This window comes from Corticium candelabrum, chromosome 1 (genome assembly GCF_963422355.1).
Source record: "Corticium candelabrum chromosome 1, ooCorCand1.1, whole genome shotgun sequence".
NCBI classification, from domain to species: domain Eukaryota; kingdom Metazoa; phylum Porifera; class Homoscleromorpha; order Homosclerophorida; family Plakinidae; genus Corticium; species Corticium candelabrum.
Window position 1 is genome coordinate 13754550 of NC_085085.1, and position 16671 is coordinate 13771220.

The 16671-nt window shown below is 40.7% G+C and overlaps 5 protein-coding genes and 1 long non-coding RNA gene across 8 annotated transcripts; 4 read left to right on the plus strand and 2 right to left on the minus strand.

Annotated features, from left to right (window-relative positions):
- Window positions 1-24: 24 nt before the first annotated feature.
- Window positions 25-2607, minus strand: LOC134192424 (aspartate dehydrogenase domain-containing protein-like). The gene is made up of 8 exons (XM_062661165.1): window positions 2510-2607; window positions 2309-2456; window positions 2097-2181; window positions 1681-1830; window positions 1524-1626; window positions 1336-1456; window positions 620-774; window positions 25-157 (listed from the first exon to the last, which is right to left on the minus strand). Exons 1-8 carry the CDS (start codon window positions 2568-2570, stop codon window positions 120-122), a joined length of 861 nt encoding a protein of 286 aa, XP_062517149.1. The 5' UTR covers window positions 2571-2607; the 3' UTR covers window positions 25-119.
- LOC134192414 (dynein regulatory complex subunit 2-like) lies at window positions 2569-6005 on the plus strand. Its single transcript, XM_062661156.1, has 16 exons — window positions 2569-2820; window positions 2883-2964; window positions 3205-3325; window positions 3388-3437; window positions 3561-3645; window positions 3710-3848; window positions 4038-4112; window positions 4216-4338; window positions 4644-4792; window positions 4851-4920; window positions 4991-5050; window positions 5111-5203; window positions 5261-5311; window positions 5448-5541; window positions 5608-5680; window positions 5745-6005. Exons 1-16 carry the CDS (start codon window positions 2569-2571, stop codon window positions 5839-5841), a joined length of 1614 nt encoding a protein of 537 aa, XP_062517140.1. The 3' UTR covers window positions 5842-6005.
- Window positions 6006-6496: 491 nt separating this feature from the next.
- LOC134190869 (RING finger protein 215-like) lies at window positions 6497-9094 on the minus strand. Of its 2 annotated transcripts, none has more exons than XM_062659408.1 (11): window positions 8890-9094; window positions 8602-8829; window positions 8465-8536; window positions 7878-7960; window positions 7762-7819; window positions 7608-7700; window positions 7470-7544; window positions 7150-7200; window positions 6893-7072; window positions 6722-6824; window positions 6497-6660 (listed from the first exon to the last, which is right to left on the minus strand). In XM_062659408.1, the coding sequence occupies exons 1-11, from the start codon at window positions 9073-9075 to the stop codon at window positions 6614-6616; spliced, it is 1176 nt and encodes a 391-aa protein (XP_062515392.1). In that variant the 5' UTR covers window positions 9076-9094; the 3' UTR covers window positions 6497-6613. The 2 variants fall into 2 exon arrangements, with proteins under 2 accessions (XP_062515392.1, XP_062515400.1); XM_062659416.1 differs by having other exon boundaries at window positions 8602-8825; window positions 8890-9017.
- An 85-nt stretch (window positions 9095-9179) lies between these two features.
- LOC134190860 (uncharacterized) lies at window positions 9180-10859 on the plus strand. Its single transcript, XM_062659397.1, has one exon. The coding sequence runs from the start codon at window positions 9180-9182 to the stop codon at window positions 10731-10733; it is 1554 nt and encodes a 517-aa protein (XP_062515381.1). The 3' UTR covers window positions 10734-10859.
- Window positions 10860-11339: 480 nt separating this feature from the next.
- Window positions 11340-12802, plus strand: LOC134194573 (uncharacterized). 2 transcript variants are annotated; one of them, XR_009972227.1, is made up of 2 exons: window positions 11340-11862; window positions 12507-12802. It is a non-coding gene; the product is annotated as an uncharacterized LOC134194573 (long non-coding RNA). The 2 variants fall into 2 exon arrangements; XR_009972228.1 differs by having other exon boundaries at window positions 12600-12802.
- Window positions 12803-14749: 1947 nt separating this feature from the next.
- LOC134182230 (uncharacterized) lies at window positions 14750-16505 on the plus strand. The gene has a single exon (XM_062649614.1). It carries the CDS (start codon window positions 14865-14867, stop codon window positions 16416-16418), a length of 1554 nt encoding a protein of 517 aa, XP_062505598.1. The 5' UTR covers window positions 14750-14864; the 3' UTR covers window positions 16419-16505.
- The last annotated feature ends 166 nt before the right edge of the window (window positions 16506-16671 follow it).

Genomic DNA, 16671 nt, shown 5'->3' on the forward strand with positions numbered 1-16671 from the left:
GCAGTTGCAACATCAACATCCTACGTCTACGATACAATAGATTAGCAGAGCAAAGAATAGTTGGCTATTAATTAAGTTTAATTTAAGAGAATGAGATAAGATGTTGTGGGTATAGTCCGTTAGCACAGATGAATACCAACTCCTCTGCTGTGTGCAGCTAAATACAACAACAAGAAAACATTCAGTCTGTGAGCCAGGATATAATGAGATTGTACTTTGCATGAGCTCGCATGTTTGTTGAGTGGCAGCTGGGGGAGGGGAGGTAGTGCTAGCATGAGTGGACAACATGGTAACTGCTCTTGACATGTAGCTTCATGGCATGGCTTATTAACATTTTTGTAGTTGGCAGGAAAGGTAGATAGATACTACTGTTGCCTGCATTCCTTTTACCCACGTGTGTGTGTGTGTGTGTGTGTGTGTGTGTGTGTGTGTGTGTGTGTGTGTGTGTGTGTGTGTGTGTGTGTGTGTGTGTGTGTGATAAGTAATTAAGTAATGTTGTCATATTTTCTTTGCTTCCATACATGCTAGCCCTTAAGGGTAACAGATCAGAGCATGTATGTGTAGTAGTTAGTTTCTTGGTCTGTGATGGTATGTGAAGATATGATTAATTAACGCTCACCAAGCATGCTGCTGAGAAATGAGCCATACGTGGCTTTGCCAGTGACTTGTCCAGTTACGGCAGGATTGTTCCTCACAGTATGAACAGTGAACTGTTCTTGGGTTGCTTCATTAACAGGCCCTTCGACGTGAATGTCGATGACATGACTTGTCAGGCTAAACGAACGTGAAACCAATTCATAAGTATCATGCAAGATCTCGAGCTTACAAACTAACAGTCACCTAAACAATTAATTAATAACTCATACATGTATGTAACAGGACAGTTGAAAAGACCAAGAGATTGATAAATACTGAACACTAGAATTAAAAAGTTTTTCTATAAAAACCTTAACGCAAAAACAAAATTCAAAAAACTTGTCTACATAGTCGTATGTCAAACCTAGGCGTTTGTCTTACTTATATTAGTGCTTTTGGTTACTTTAAATTTTAAATCTAAACATACATTTTTAGTTTCATTTGTGAGACATTACTTTGATAAAATTTGATTTTTTTAATTCAATGTTTTCAAGATGCTTAAGCAAATACTATACATAGTACATACTTATTTGGTAAGCTAACAACCCATGTCCACTCATGCAAGCGCATTTGTACTGTCGATGGGCATACAAGTAAAGCAACATAATTTATATTAAATTGGATAATTAGTACCAGTAGAGCATATGGTATAAAGTCCATCTGTCATACAGTAAATTTTAATAGAAAACAAACAGTCACCTCGGATCAGACACAAGTTGTCCTTGTACTTTGTCGAATCCTAAATTATGAGCAGCGATTGCAGCGGTTGCCATTGTATTGACATTGTGCGGTGCAAGAGGACAGAGTGCCCTCACAGGACCTGCAATGGAAGGCAATTTGATTTAAAGGCTTGGTAACATGCATGCACATGTCATGTCATGCCAAACCATCATAAAGAATGGTAGTCTGAGTCACTGCAGAGTTCTTCACCGCAAGTTCTTCTTCCAGATGGAAGCTCTTTGGGTGTTTCTTCATTGTGATTTTTAAACTCTACAATAAGAAGTGACATATAGGTTTTGCAGATTAGAAAAATCCATGTTTCACCTTCAAAGTGCCTCTGTCTGCCATTTTTCTAATGTCGTCTCCTCCCCATAAAGCTCCTCTTGGAATATATAGACCATGGTTTCCATGTTCAGCCTCTTCCCTCATTCGCTGTTCGATTGAACTATCGGCAAATGCGACTGGTGATCCTACCTGCACACAACCACATGCACACACACAACTTCAACAACAACACCATAATGATTCTGTACACACACACACACACACACACACACACACACACACACACACACACACACACACACACACACATTACATGTCAACACCTCCTTAGAAATTAACCTATATTTTACACATGATATCTAGCTAGCAGTTGGTGAACAATTTAGTAACACCTCGCTCAAATTAAGACTGTATAGACTTGACAAGCATTCAGCTTGTCTATCAGGCATCCTCACCATGTAGTCTGCTGCCTTCAGGAACGTTACTCCGTATTCAGCAGTGACTGACGGATGAGCAACTTCTACAATCAAGTCTGCGTGCCTGTTGCAACACAAATTTTGTAGTTTTTTCGCACGTGCATACTACTAGCCGTACAACTAGAATAGCATGCAGTACACTAGGCTACAGTGTACACGTGGCTTCCCACGTGACTCACGTGCAGCCGCACCTTGATGCAAACTCTTTCAAATCTCTTAGTATGTAGCTTTCGTTCACACGAAATTCGTCATTCTGGAATGCCGTCTGTGTTCGATTCCATACGAACGCTAACTCCAACTCATCTGATCGTTTCAGCACTTCCTCACACAAATACCGACCTGCACACAACCATACGACATTTCAAAATCGTCTCAGATAGCAGCAGACAAACCGAGATTTCCGAAACCGACGATACCAACGCGTCTCCGTCTGCTACCAGCGCTAGTCGCCATGTCGCCGCTGTTGTTCGCTCATCGGCCTCGCACGTCGGCGGCTCATGTAATCCGGGACATTACTTCGACTCCTAGCAACAGTGTCTCATCGTGCGTGTCGACGTTGGTGAACAAAATGCCGCCGAAGAAAAAGAAAAACAAGATGGACAACATGACCGAGGAAGAGAAAAGGGTCTTCCTTGAACAGAAACTACTTGCAGAAGAAGAAGAACGAAAGAAGAAAGAGGAAATGTTAAGTCAATTTCTGAGAGTGAGACGAAACGTTGTAGGCACGCGTTACACTTCTTTTGTCATCTTTCTTTATTGTAATAGGACAAGTTGGCTAAAGAGGAGAAGGCATCTAAATTCAATCTGATCAAGATACAGAATCAATGGCGAACAATTATGAGAAAAGGTGAGAGACATGCATGACAAGAACAAGAACATGAACATGAGCGTGAACAAGAACGTGCATGTCCTTGTTAGCTGTGTGCAGTTTTCAGTCTAGGAAACGTGAATGAATACATAAAAATGAGTACAGAAGAACACACTGATGACTAGTTTTCTTTCCTACTACTATAACAGAAATGACATAATTTGCTGATGTATTCTTATAAACATGTTTTTAAATTAATTAACTGGCTTATTGTAATAGCTAAGGCACAAGAGCTGCGCCGTGAAATTGATATTCTAAGTCAAACATTTGAGAGAATTGTTGATCGCAAAGATGCTGTTATCAAGAGTTTGAAAACAGATCTGGATGAAGCCGATGAACAGTGAGCATTTATATCAAACCCTAATTAATATACAAGTAAAGATCGAGTGTGCTTGTGATTAGATACCAGAGGGCACTGTGCAGTCACTTGGAACAACTCGACAATCTGACAGGTGAGGTCTACGCTATAGATCTAGCGCACGCATCGATTCTTCCAATACCTCGATCTTCAAAATGATTCTAAGTGTATAGTTGCTAGCACTGCTTTCTAACTCTTTGATATCTATATCTAACAGAATTACAAAAGTCTCACATCTCGTCATTGGAAAAGGAATTTCAATCAAGCTTACAGTCTTTGAGAGAAGAATTTGATAGTGAACGGTACGGCCATAGTCTTATGACATACTCGTTGTTGCTGTCTTATGCAGAGTCATTTGTTGCTCAGTCATTCATTGGTTGAAAAACACAAGGTTGGGACTGGAGACATTATGGATATTATGTTTGCAATGGAGCAAGAGTTCAAGAAACATGAGGAAGATGCACTGCAAGACTTTCAGAGCATTAGAGATGAGATCAAGAATAAAGTGAGCTAGACAATATCTACAAACGAGTAGATAGTCACTAAGTGTTATAGGCAGACAGACTAACTCACAATAAGAGTAGCTAAGCTTCCTTTAATTAACAGACAAATTAACCAATGAAAATGGACAACTTGACTAAGAGATAGACAAAACAGAAGAATGGGTGTCTAATCATCAATGTGTATGTTATAGAATATAGAGGAAAAGCATGCCCTGAGAGTGCAGCTGGAGACTCAGATGGAAGAGTTATGGAAGCAAATAAACGATGTATGTCACCGGTTGACATTTGCTGTTTGTCATTTGACTGTTGTCATCATATGACACTTGGATGCGAGTGCATCCATATTTTCATGTTGTCTGTTGTTTTCAGTCTCTCAAACAATACAGAGAGACAACAGAAGAAAGGAAACAGACATTTGAGCGACTGAAACAGCAGGATGAACTTGGAGCAAGAGAAATAGCACAGCAGATGAGGAAATTACAAAGAATACAAGTGAGCTATTAGACAGAGAGATCTGTGATACGATTGCATTTATCAACATCGGACTGTTGCATGGGACAGCTCTACAAGGGATCCATCTCTCAGTAGACATGTATTGCTATATATTTGTATTTTACCAATAATGGATCCATTTCCCCATACCCTACAGTTGTGTAACATGAATCTGAATAACACAATAGTCTAGTCTATTGAGAGATGCATTCCTCTACTACTACAGTAGTCCAAGTCCATTGTACATATAGTTCACTCTTTGATAGTGCATGAAATGTTGCTGTTAATTTTTCTATGTTGGTTAGGATCAGATTGCTCAGGTAAGGGCTCGACTGTCAAGTAATGCACGCGATAGCGATGAAAGAAACAAAGCACTGAGATCAGAAAAGGAAGAGATACTTGGTCATTTCCAGCAGCTGAAGGGTCAGATGAATAGATTCAGAGAAGCAGAGAGGTGCAGTCTCCCTCCAGATCTGGTGACTGTCTTCCATCATCTGTAGTCCATGTGTTAGGTCTCGTCTAACTCAACTAACGATATACAGCAATGAGGCAATAAAAGAATTAAGAAGGAAAGTGGCAAAGGTAATGATCTGTTTTCATGTTTCGCTGATGGTGTAGTACACGTATGCACACCTGGTTATTACCCCTATAGGCAGAACGAATTCTGAAACTTTCCGAGATGTGCCGTAAACTGGAGACTGAAGAAGAAAAAGTTAGCAACAGAAGTAACTCTAGTCTGGTAATACCATAACTTGTCTATTTGAAAAATCAGGTTATGCCCTTCTACCCCTCATCATTGTCACAAGAAGAAGAGGAAGAAGTTGCAGCAGCCATTGCTGAACCAGCATCCCAATCATTGGCACAGGTTGGTGATGCAGCAAATGATTGTAGAATTCATAATGTTGCCTCTTTCTTACTTTAGGCGGCCAGTGAATACACTTCACTTGAAAACTTTTGGAAGAGATACAACAAGGTATTAACAGTTTGTCTACTTGGCTTGTAATACTCTGGCATGCTGCCTTTTCCTTGAGCCGTAGGATATATGGATTACAGCTTGTGTGTTCAAATGTTTTCATTCTTTAACTCACACGAATATTCACACTGTTCAGGTTTTGTTGGATAAGTTGGCTTTGGCGAAAGAGAAGAAAACACTATTAGAAGAAAACCAGAAGTTGCGACTTGTCTTGAAGCAATATCTGGATGGTCAGCACCATTACATCACTATTTTCAAGTCATACACTCTATATCAGGTTGACTAATATTTCTCAGGTATTTCTGTCAACGACGAGGTTCTGCAGCAGGCAAACCCTCTATTTGTTGTCAATCAAAGAACGAATGCTTTGTAATGAGTTACAGCCTCAGTTTTCATGTGCAACTCTCTTACTTGTTTGATTTGTGTGGTATAGGCTTCGTGTTCCCGTCTCTGATCCACGTGTACACATGAAGAGACCAGCACAATGCATTGTTGAAGCTGCTCACGTAGTCAAAAACACTCTGTATTAGTAGTATAATATATACAAAGCAGGCAGAATATTGCCATTTGTGGACAGAAAAGAATACAATGTTGGTTGCTGAATGCAGCTGCATGAAACCTTTTTTGAACTAAAACTGTTACTGTTACGTAGTGTGTATAGGAAGTAAACATGTTTGATATTTCTATCAATGGAGCATGTGAATAAGGTGATTGTTGTTCTCGTCCATACCTCTGTATCCTTACAATGTAAAATACACTATTGCAGCTTTCCTCTACATTCGCTGGTTAGGCTTTAAGGAATACATATGTAAGCGACAAGTCATAATGAGAATGCCTATTTCTATGACAACAATTTAATTGCCTTGAAAGTTCATTCCCAATTTGAGGCAAACTGATACACATAATTTGATTGCATTCGCATTTGAATCTATGTCTCCATGCCAGTCATTCAGTGTCATGTATCACTTAATTAATAGCAATGATAAAAACACTAAAACGGATAAAATAAACTAATAAAAAAAGACAGTCCGGACAAAGAAATCGTAGACCTGGCAGAAGAGAGAACAAGACAGGAAGCCTTGTAAAATCATAAATTTCTCATCTGTGAAATTCTATGTAATTGTGACCGTTTCTACATGTACGTACACATGTGTACTAATCGTAGCTTACACAGAGCAGTACACATACAAGGGTTATTATCTCATAATATTAAAAGGTAAAATAAATATACAAGAACTATTAAAGTACATATATAGATTTATAGAGTCTATATAATGAAACATAATAGACAAATGGCAGTCACTACTGTTCATTCAACTGCTCGTCACTACCACTGCTATTTCCTGGATCTAAACAAACCTCCACACATACTACAATCACGAGACAACTTTCTACCCACCAATTTCTTACCTAATATATTAAACTTGCAAAGAGGACACGTTCGCTTAGAAATCAGCCACACATCGACACAATTTCTGTGAAAACTGTGCTTGCACGGCAAAGTGCGCAACACCTACATAACAAACCACATCGCTGATGAAACATCTGGTGTCTCTAACGAACAACAAACACACGCTCGACCTGACGAAAAGAGTACTCGTCAAGACAGATAGCACATGAATCTCTAGAAGAGCTTTCTGGTTTCTTGGAGGCGGTAGATTGAGATCGAGAGTAAGTGGTAAACCTCATCACATGCAATGTTTTGTATCTCTGTGTTGGCATCCTGTTGACTGCTTGTCTTGCCATGTTGGCTAAAGCAACCTATTAAAATAATGAATTGTGTAACTGTAAGTAGTACCATACACCTTCCTTTCTATATACTCGTATTCACTTAGAACCTCAAGGCTCTCTTCTTGCTGCACCAAGTGTTGCCGCCTTATTCGAACTACCTAAATACACACATGCCAACAGCAATAATTAGTAATCTGTAATGGTGTGTGTGTGTGTGTGTGTGTGTGTGTGTGTGTGTGTGTGTGTGTGTGTGTGTGTGTGTGTGTTTGTGTGTGTTTTTTGATGTGGTGTGTGTGTGCCCGTGTGTGTGTGTGCCCGTGTGTGTGTGTGTGTGTGTGTGTGTGTGTGTGTGTGTGTGTGTGTGTGTGTGTGTGTGTGTGTGTGTGTGTGTGTGTGTTACAAGAGAAACTAAAACATCAGAACTTGCCTTTACAAGAAATACAATGAACACGACTCCAATCAACAGCAACGCAGACTCCGTTTTCATCAGCATTGCCATGTACTAATTTGTATAATAATTCAAATTACTACTGATAACTACCATTTTAATTACCTAAAACCATACAGGTATCTTCTCATGACGATAGTTTCCTGGGCAAACAGTTCCATGATATCTGACAGGTCCACATCGAGTCCATAATGTCACACGAGAAATGTCCTAACAAAAGCTGCAACTATAACGAAAACATGATTTCTGCAACGTTTCTTGTTAGTCATACTCCTGCCCATAATGATGATGTCTTCGGATGTATCTGCACACGTGACTTCCTCGCCTTCCTGTAATATTAATTAAATATAAACCAATCCAAAGGAGTGATAATGTCAACTTGCAAACCTCCACAACAGTTCAGCGACTTTCTTAGCGTAATTTGCAAGCAAAAGAACAACTGGACGATGAACTTGCTGCTCTCCATTAAGCTACATTACAAAGGTTCACTGTTAAACATAGTTCAATAATCTGAATATCCCACAACTAAACGTCACAGCATCCTACACATGCACAAACGCGCGTGTGTGCGCATGCACACACACACACACACACACACACACACACACACACACACACACACACACACACACACACACACAATGAGAGGTACATGTCTACCACAAGGACACAACACTCATTTCTGTGCCCGGATTCATGACAGACACTATACAGTCACTATGTGTCAACAGTAAAAACATGAAACTTTCTGCTGACATGTTTGTACAGATTTAATCCTCTTGTCAGACTCAGAATCAAACAACCAAAAGTGCAAAATATTAACTACAGACATACAGTAACAACATTTCCATCAACATTTTGTGTGCTAAATAATTAGCCGAGGACGGTTACAGTGGTGTGGTCTGTGTTAGCTGTATTTTCTTAAATTAACTAACTAGAAAATCCAAATGCAATTAAACTTCTTATCTCTCTACCTCTGCAGGTACTTCGACTTCTTCACTCAGAAATAACACTGCTGCAGCACCCCACAATAATGCCCGACTGGCCTGAATTTCAACAGAAAACACAATGTACTACAAGTACACCGTAGTTCTCTATAGAAACAACTTGCCACAGCTACTAGGTTGCACACTTCTCTTTCTTCTCGGTTCTCCGATACTTTCCCCAACCGACTGGCACTCTTTCCATCATCGTTGTCGTTTCCATCATCTTTCTCAGTGCAAGGTGCGCGCAGACATGCAGGAGACTCCGACGATGGCAGAATAATAGCAGCCACCCAACCATGACGATGAAGAGGAGGCTTAGTTGCAGTTCCAGAACAAAATTTTGCCATCTCTAGCTATACCCGGCAATGATTTGTATAAATCTATTTTCTTGTGTATATGGGCATTTTGCTCACATTCACAATATCGCCTTCAGCACTAGAGACAGCTCCCACCGGAGTCATCACTCCAATCACACTCGAAGACTCATAACTATCACTACCGTCGATCGTTTCAGTTATAACCTCGACTACCGCCTCAGAACTTCCTGAAACGGCAGGAATACCAGCCACGGCAGCAGCCAAGTACAACAGAAGAAACATTCAATTGTGAGCGGCAGTCAACGTCCCGTATAAAGCCTGCAGCCATCGCTATAACCAGAGGATTGACAATCCGGGGAATTTGGGTCGAGTCTAGGCGGTAGGGGATGTCTTGTAGGATTTGGATTTTATCGTTGTTTTGTGTAAGCTTTCTTTGTCGATCTCTCCAGACGCAGCCTGATCTTCCAGGTCACTTGAGACCGCTCGGATTTCACAGACCTCCGTTGAGTCACGTGGATGAGTTTGATTATGTCATCAGTCCGAGAGAATTTTGGGAGAAGTATGCGTCAAAGGGAGAGCCAGTGGTCTTTCGTGGAGCTGCAAATCATTCTGCCGGCTTCAGCCGGTGGACAAACGAATATCTGGTAGAAAATTATGGAGACTTGGAACTAAAGTTGGAGGCAAAGAAGGAGAAAGGTGGAGATTTGCCTATTGGTGATGCTGGAATGGCTAGAGATACTTTGAGACATTTTATTAGTCGATATGAAAGAGATGATGCTTATGTAGTGTCACAGTTGCCGCAGCCCATGTATCATGAAGTGTCTGCATTGCCTTGTCTCATGTGTGGTTCATTCAGGAAGCGTCTGTTGGAAGTGAACTACTGGATGAGTTCAGGAGGTACGAAGAGCATACTTCATCGAGATGCAGACAATGCAATTAACTGCTTGTTTGCTGGAAGGAAAGACTGGATTCTGATTGACAGACAGTACACTCACCTTGTACCTCTTACTAGCGGACAAACTGGGTCATTCAGTGCGTTTGCTCTACTCGACATAGAGAAAATTAATTTGAAGAAATATCCTGATTTTGCTAATGTTCCATGGCGATATGCAAACCTTACAGCTGGAGATTGTTTGTTTCTACCTTATAGTTACCTGCACCAAGTAACATCATACGAACGCAACATTGCTGTGTCTTTGTTGTTTGCCAGATTCACTGAATTTGAGGAGGATGAGAATTGCAGTGAAGACAAACTTGTATTCACTCCACTCAGTGATTTACACATTACTTGGTCGTATCCCGGACATGGAGAAATGTCAATGGGAAATCTTGATCCTGAACATGTGAGACAAGGTATGTTATCAGCAGCTGGGGATGACGAAGTGCTGACACGTGAAGACATTTCTTCTATGCTAATTATCCACAAGGGCTCTTCAAGGGAAGAAGCAGAAGCAGTAACAGAGCGTCTATTCACATTTCTGGGTCCAGACATTCATGGTACCATACCTCAATCAGACATTGATGGATATTCAGAAGATACCTTAAAAGAAATAGCTACGATGTTGGATGGAGACGATGCTAATACAGAAGAGTATGAAGAGTATTTGCTTGATGTTGGATATGTGCAAGATTCTGTAGTCAAGATGGTCAACAGCAGTAGTGAACTAGACGTTGATGATTTTGTAATGAAATGGGTCAATGACGTGGGAGGATCGATGCCAATTGGTCGACGTTTATTTCATGACTTAGATGTAGATGGAGATGGTGTTTTGAATGATACAGACTTAAGTAAAGCTGGAGACGAGCCTTTCACACCTTTCTTAAAGAGCAAAAGATCAAATAAAGGAAATGAACTGTACTTGAAGGAGTTAGAGGAAGTGAGCAATTTAGCAGCAGTTGAAGAGAAAGCAGAGGAAAATCAAGATCATGATGAGCTCTGACTTAATTGTCTATGTCAGCTTTTTACTTAGGAATTATGAGCTAGCTTATAGATTCCACATTCCATTTTAGAATTAGTTTTATCAATACAATGAACAATATGGCAAATATATATATATATATATATATACACGATGGTGAGTCGCAATTTTTGTGCATCAATAGGCTTTGCAAGAAAGAAAAGGGAGTCTTTCTCTCCACTCTCAGAGATGATGGAGAACTACCACCAGACGTCACAGAAAGTGCCAACACCCTACTAGCAGTGAAAGAGGTCGAAGTGTCTGTATAAACAGTCTACCAAACAACCCGGGAAGTAAGTTTGCGAGATGTCCCGGATAATCTGAACATCTGTAGGGCGTATCGATAGCTTGCATCAGAGCCCTATATAAAGACAACCTCGAAACATCCGCGCACCGTCTACTGTCTGTTCGCCATAAGCGTGAACTCGGAAGTGAGTAATGAAGTAGAGGTCACACCAGGTGTGCACATTAGAGCACTAAGAGCTGGACCATGTTATACCAATTATCTTAAATGATTCCAGTTGCTGATCCGTTGGTCTTACAAGATAATTGAATAATAGCCATTGCTCCACCCGTTTGTGTTTGATATGCACAAGTACTATCCTTCCGTTTCGTTTGTAGAAAGGGCTTAGATAATTTGATAAACAGAAATGCCAGACCTAGCGGTTTCTAACGATACCGAGATCATCGCGAAAGTCCACTAAACAGCAGAGATATTGATGATTTTCAAAGTTCACACTTATGGGGAACAGACAGTAGTAAGTCTTTGACGTCAGCTCGTCTTACAAGACAGCGTTGATAACTGATCTATTCTCTGTTTTTTTGCGTGCTTTCCAACCTGAGAGAGATCTAGATACGCTTCCAGGAAGTCGAGCAAAACGGTCAAATATGACGATCGTCCGCCGGTAGCTTCGACTATTTCTATTTCGCCCAACATATAGAGCGGAGCGAATCCAACCTACTTGGTTCTTGGATGTGCCTGCACTATTGCTTTCTTTAGAACTTCTTGTCAAGGTGAAATCTTCTCTTGTTTGGAGGTGCAGGACGAGGTCAAAGTGACGATGATCATGGCGGTTTTCGGTCATTTTGACTCGCGATGTAGTCGTACAAGGTGAGTGCTATTGGCATTTGTTGTAAAGCATGTGCAAGACTGTCGTTAGCACATGCATTTTGATGAGGAATCGGTTGCGTTGGGACTTGCTGGGTATGAGTTTTCGTGGGCTAATAATACGTACTTTGTTGTGGGCGGTCAAAGTAAGCGACATTCTTTTGCTCCCTACATTTTGCCCAACTGATTTTCGTCTCTTTATCTGCATGAACGCAGAGTAGAAGAGTTGCTTCAGTCACGCGTACACTTCCCTAAGCCGTCAGGTCCTGCCAGCACCTTGCAAACTACCGCCGTCTCAAGGCTATCGAGCAGGACTTATGACAGATGGCAGCCAGATTTGGGCGTGACTTGTGGTGTCAGGGCGGGGCTGCTACGCACCATCTAGATATTGCATGTGTTTTCGCGAACTAGTGGACAATTGTTCGGACAATATGTGTAACATACGTGTAGAGGCTCTAACTTGAAGACGTTTAGCCGTGTAATGTGTACACTGCAGTAATACACGTAATACACATGGTGACTCAAAGCAGTACATGCATGTGTACAGTATTGTGGTATACAGTGTGTAACACAATAGTAATTACGTAACTAAGTGTATTGCCACGTTGCATGAAAATAGTAACTCTTAATTAACTAAAGTTGTGTAGGAAGTTGGTTCAAAATGTCAGAAAAAATAATTTGGCTCATTCCTACTGGCAGTGTTCTCAGATCTCTCTCTCTCTCTCTCTTTGGGTATGTAGGTGAAGCCACAATGGTCATGAAGTGCTTCTTGTTGTCACTGGGTGCCAACTGGCAGCTTTCCCTGCTCTCTCACAGATCAATATCTCTCCTATGCTATGGGCATCGTAATGCTCTAATTACATTTGCGTATAGTACTAGTTTGTTGCAATAGTGGTTTGCGCATACTGTACATGTCTTAGAAATATTCAAGCACAGTAACTGACGTACGTAGCTTGTCTAGGCCGTACGGACGTACCATCGACATCCATGTTTGTGTGACCGGTTAAATACCTCTAGCGCAGAACCCTTGGTATCTCTGGAAGCAGTTGCTACGGAGATTTGCACTTACACGTTGCAATACTTCTGTGAGGAAGTCTTGTATGTGTCCCCTTCTTGAGTTTGCAGCATAAGAGGCAGTCACAACAACTGGGGCACTGGGGGCCCATGTGTCGGTCAGATACCGAGGGCTTCTGTTCGACTGGAGCTACAATGTAGGGCAAAGCTCTGTTATACGGTCGCACTGTATGAGTATACGGGACCTGTTCAAACATAAATTCTATGGTTGTTTGGTAGACTGTAAATAACAACAAATTCAAGAAGTCATGCATATGTCAACATCATTCCTATGGAGGTACAGGCATCAAGCGCACACAGTAGTCTGGTTTTGTCAACAACCTGCCAACTACATAAGCAGCAATAGGATCTTTGAAGCTTGGCTGCCCAGATAAAACTGACAGAGTATTCAGTACACTAAGCTAAACAGCCAAGAGCCTCTGGTGGAGTATTCGACACCGATGTGGCCCAGGCCTGAGTGTGGGTGGCCGTAAAGCTGCTAGCTGCTAAGAGAGTGGTTATGTCACTAGATAGAATGTATATGTATCTGGAGGAGTCTGGAGGTCATGCACCTATAGATACACGGTAGACAATTAAAGCTTGGGTTAAATCTTTATTGACAAGAATGCAGTTTGTCAAGCAAAAAATATCAACAGCAACGAAAGTGCCATCAGCAGAGTTTGAGCAATTGAAATGTGAATGAATCAAGCAACATGTTCGTGATCACTATTGCTCATTTAATGACCAAACTGCTTTCAATTATACACTACCACGCAGTTTTTCAGTGGACAATGGAATTCTCTGCACAACGTTCTTTTTACTTTAACTTAATGAATTAAATAAAACCTATTGTAATTGACAGGTCAATATAGGTATGTTGACCAGTCAATAATACACGATTGAGTTGCTATGTTGAGAGGTAGTAATATATGTCCTATCAACATGCAACTACGCATGCAAATGGGCAACAAATAATCTAGATCATGTAGAGAACACCTAGCCATATATATATATATATATATATATATATATATATATATATATATATATATATATATATATATCTTTTTTACAGAGAGAGAAATAATATTATATTTTATAACAAACTATATAGATAGGTAGATAGATAGATAGATATAGATATAGATATAGATAGATAGATATAGATATAGATAAACTCGACGAGCAGTCTGCATGTTGTGCAAGCCTCTTCAACGCGACTTGGACGATCTGTTTCAAGCTGTCATTCATTCCACCCTGAAAGACTCTTTTCGATGCTGGTTGGCAAGAAGAGACAACATCTCTTAACTTAAAAGTGTTTTTTTGTTGTTGTAATTTCTGCTTTTAATCATTTGTGATGTATAGTCTTCGACTGGACCTCTACATAGCACTCCAGAACTCTACTTCTGTTATAGTGCTACCAGTCCTGTAGACGCTTATTGTACTGTATCGTTCGGTATATTACAATAAAGGACCTTCCATAGATAGATACACACAGGAGTCACAAGTAGAAATTCTTGTGGCTGGCGGAATGGCCGGGTTCGGTCCCCGGGTGATTTTGACGTGCTGGTGCACTCAACCCGTGTCTCAAAAAAAAAGAGATTATAAGACGCTTATTGTTGTATTCTGTAGCGGATATATGACAATAAAAGAAGTTCATAGATAGATAGATTGATAGCGTAGAGGCAGGCCTGGTGTACTGTAGTGTTCACTTTAGTAGTCTATGCCAATTTACAAATTGTGTACACCTGAACCACTTAGACACCAACGTTGAACGAAACGTCACAAATTATGCCAAATGCTTGATATCGACAGTAAATATCCCGTATCACTCCGCAATACACCTAGTAAATTTTTAGTTACACGTGTACAGCAGTACTGTACCAGTCTCTCTCCGTTCCAGAGACATACGGGGGAGCGGCAGAGGTGGTGAGGAGACTGGCACGAGTGCAATGTCCTGTACTATGATTTGGATTTTGTTGGTCGTTTGCATAAGCTTTCCTTGCCGATCTCTCCAGACACAGCCTGATCTTCCAGGTCACTTGAGACCGCTCGGATTTCACAGACCTCCGTTGGGTCACGTGGATGAGTTTGATCATGTCATCAGTCCGAGAGAATTTTGGGAGAAGTATGCGTCAAAGGGAGAGCCAGTGGTCTTTCGTGGAGCTGCAAATCATTCAGCCGGTTTCAGCCGGTGGACAAACGAATATCTGGTAGAAAATTATGGAGACTTGGAACTAAAGTTGGAGGCAAAGAAGGAGAAAGGTGGAGATTTGCCTATTGGCGATGCTGGAATGGCTAGAGATACTTTGAGACATTTTATTAGTCGATATGAAAGAGATGATGTCTATGTAGTGTCACAGTTGCCACAGCCCATGTATCATGAAGTATCTGCATTGCCTTGTCTCATGTGTGGTTCATTCAGGAAGCGTCTGTTGGAAGTGAATTACTGGATGAGTTCAGGAGGTACGAAGAGCATACTTCATCGAGATGCAGACAATGCAATTAACTGCTTGTTTACTGGAAAGAAGGACTGGATTCTGATTGACAGACAATACACTCACCTTGTGCCTTTGGCTGCTGAGCCAACTGGGGCATTTGGTGCGTTTGCTCTACTCGACATTGAGAAAATTAATTTGAAGAAATATCCTGATTTTGCTAATGTTCCATGGCGATATGCAAACCTTACAGCTGGAGATTGTTTGTTTCTACCTTATAGTTACCTGCACCAAGTAACATCATACGAACGCAACATTGCTGTGTCTTTGTTGTTTGCCAGATTCACTGAATTTGAAGAGGATGAGAATTGCAGTGAAGACAAACTTGTATTCACTCCACTCAGTGATTTACACATTACTTGGTCGTATCCCGGACATGGAGAAATGTCAATGGGAAATCTTGATCCTGAACATGTGAGACAAGGTATGTTATCAGCAGCTGGGGATGACAAAGTACTGACACGTGAAGACTTTTCTTCTATGCTAAGAGACAGAAGGGGCTCTTCAAGTGAAGAAGCAGAAGCATTAACAGAGCGTCTATTCACATTTCTGGGTCCAGACATTCATGGTACTATACCTCAATCAGACATTGATGGATATTCAGAAGATACCTTAAAAGAAATAGCTGACCTGATGGATGGAGACGATGCTAATACAGAAGAGTATGAAGAGTATTTGCTTGATGTTGGATATGTGCAAGATTCTGTAGTCAAAATGGTCCAAAGCAGTGATGAACTAGATGTTGATGATTTTGTAATGCAATGGGTCCATGATGTGGGAGGATCAATGCCAATTGGTCGACGTTTATTCCATGACTTAGATGTAGATGGAGATGGTATTTTGAGCGATACAGACTTAACTAAGGCCGGAGATGAGCCCTTCGCACCTTTCTCAAAGTACAAAGTGGCAGATAAAGGAAATGAACAATATTTTGAAGAGTTAAAGGAAGTGAACAATCTAGCAGCAGTTGAAGAAACAGAGGAAAATCAAAATCATGATGAACTCTGACTTACCCTCAGCTCTAGTTAGTAAGGTTTACAGTGTTGTCACCCAGGTGTCTACATTTTATTGGTGTTTCATTAAAACATAAATAATGTCAAGTGGTTAGATGCCACTTTTCTGCAGCTGTCCACTGTGATCCACCCACCATCTACTTCCCACGTCAGTTTGTACTATTCTCTCTTTTCAATGAGATACCCATTGTCTGGGTACAGTAATTCATTGCTTATAAGCTACCTTTTAATTAATATGTACTTTACTA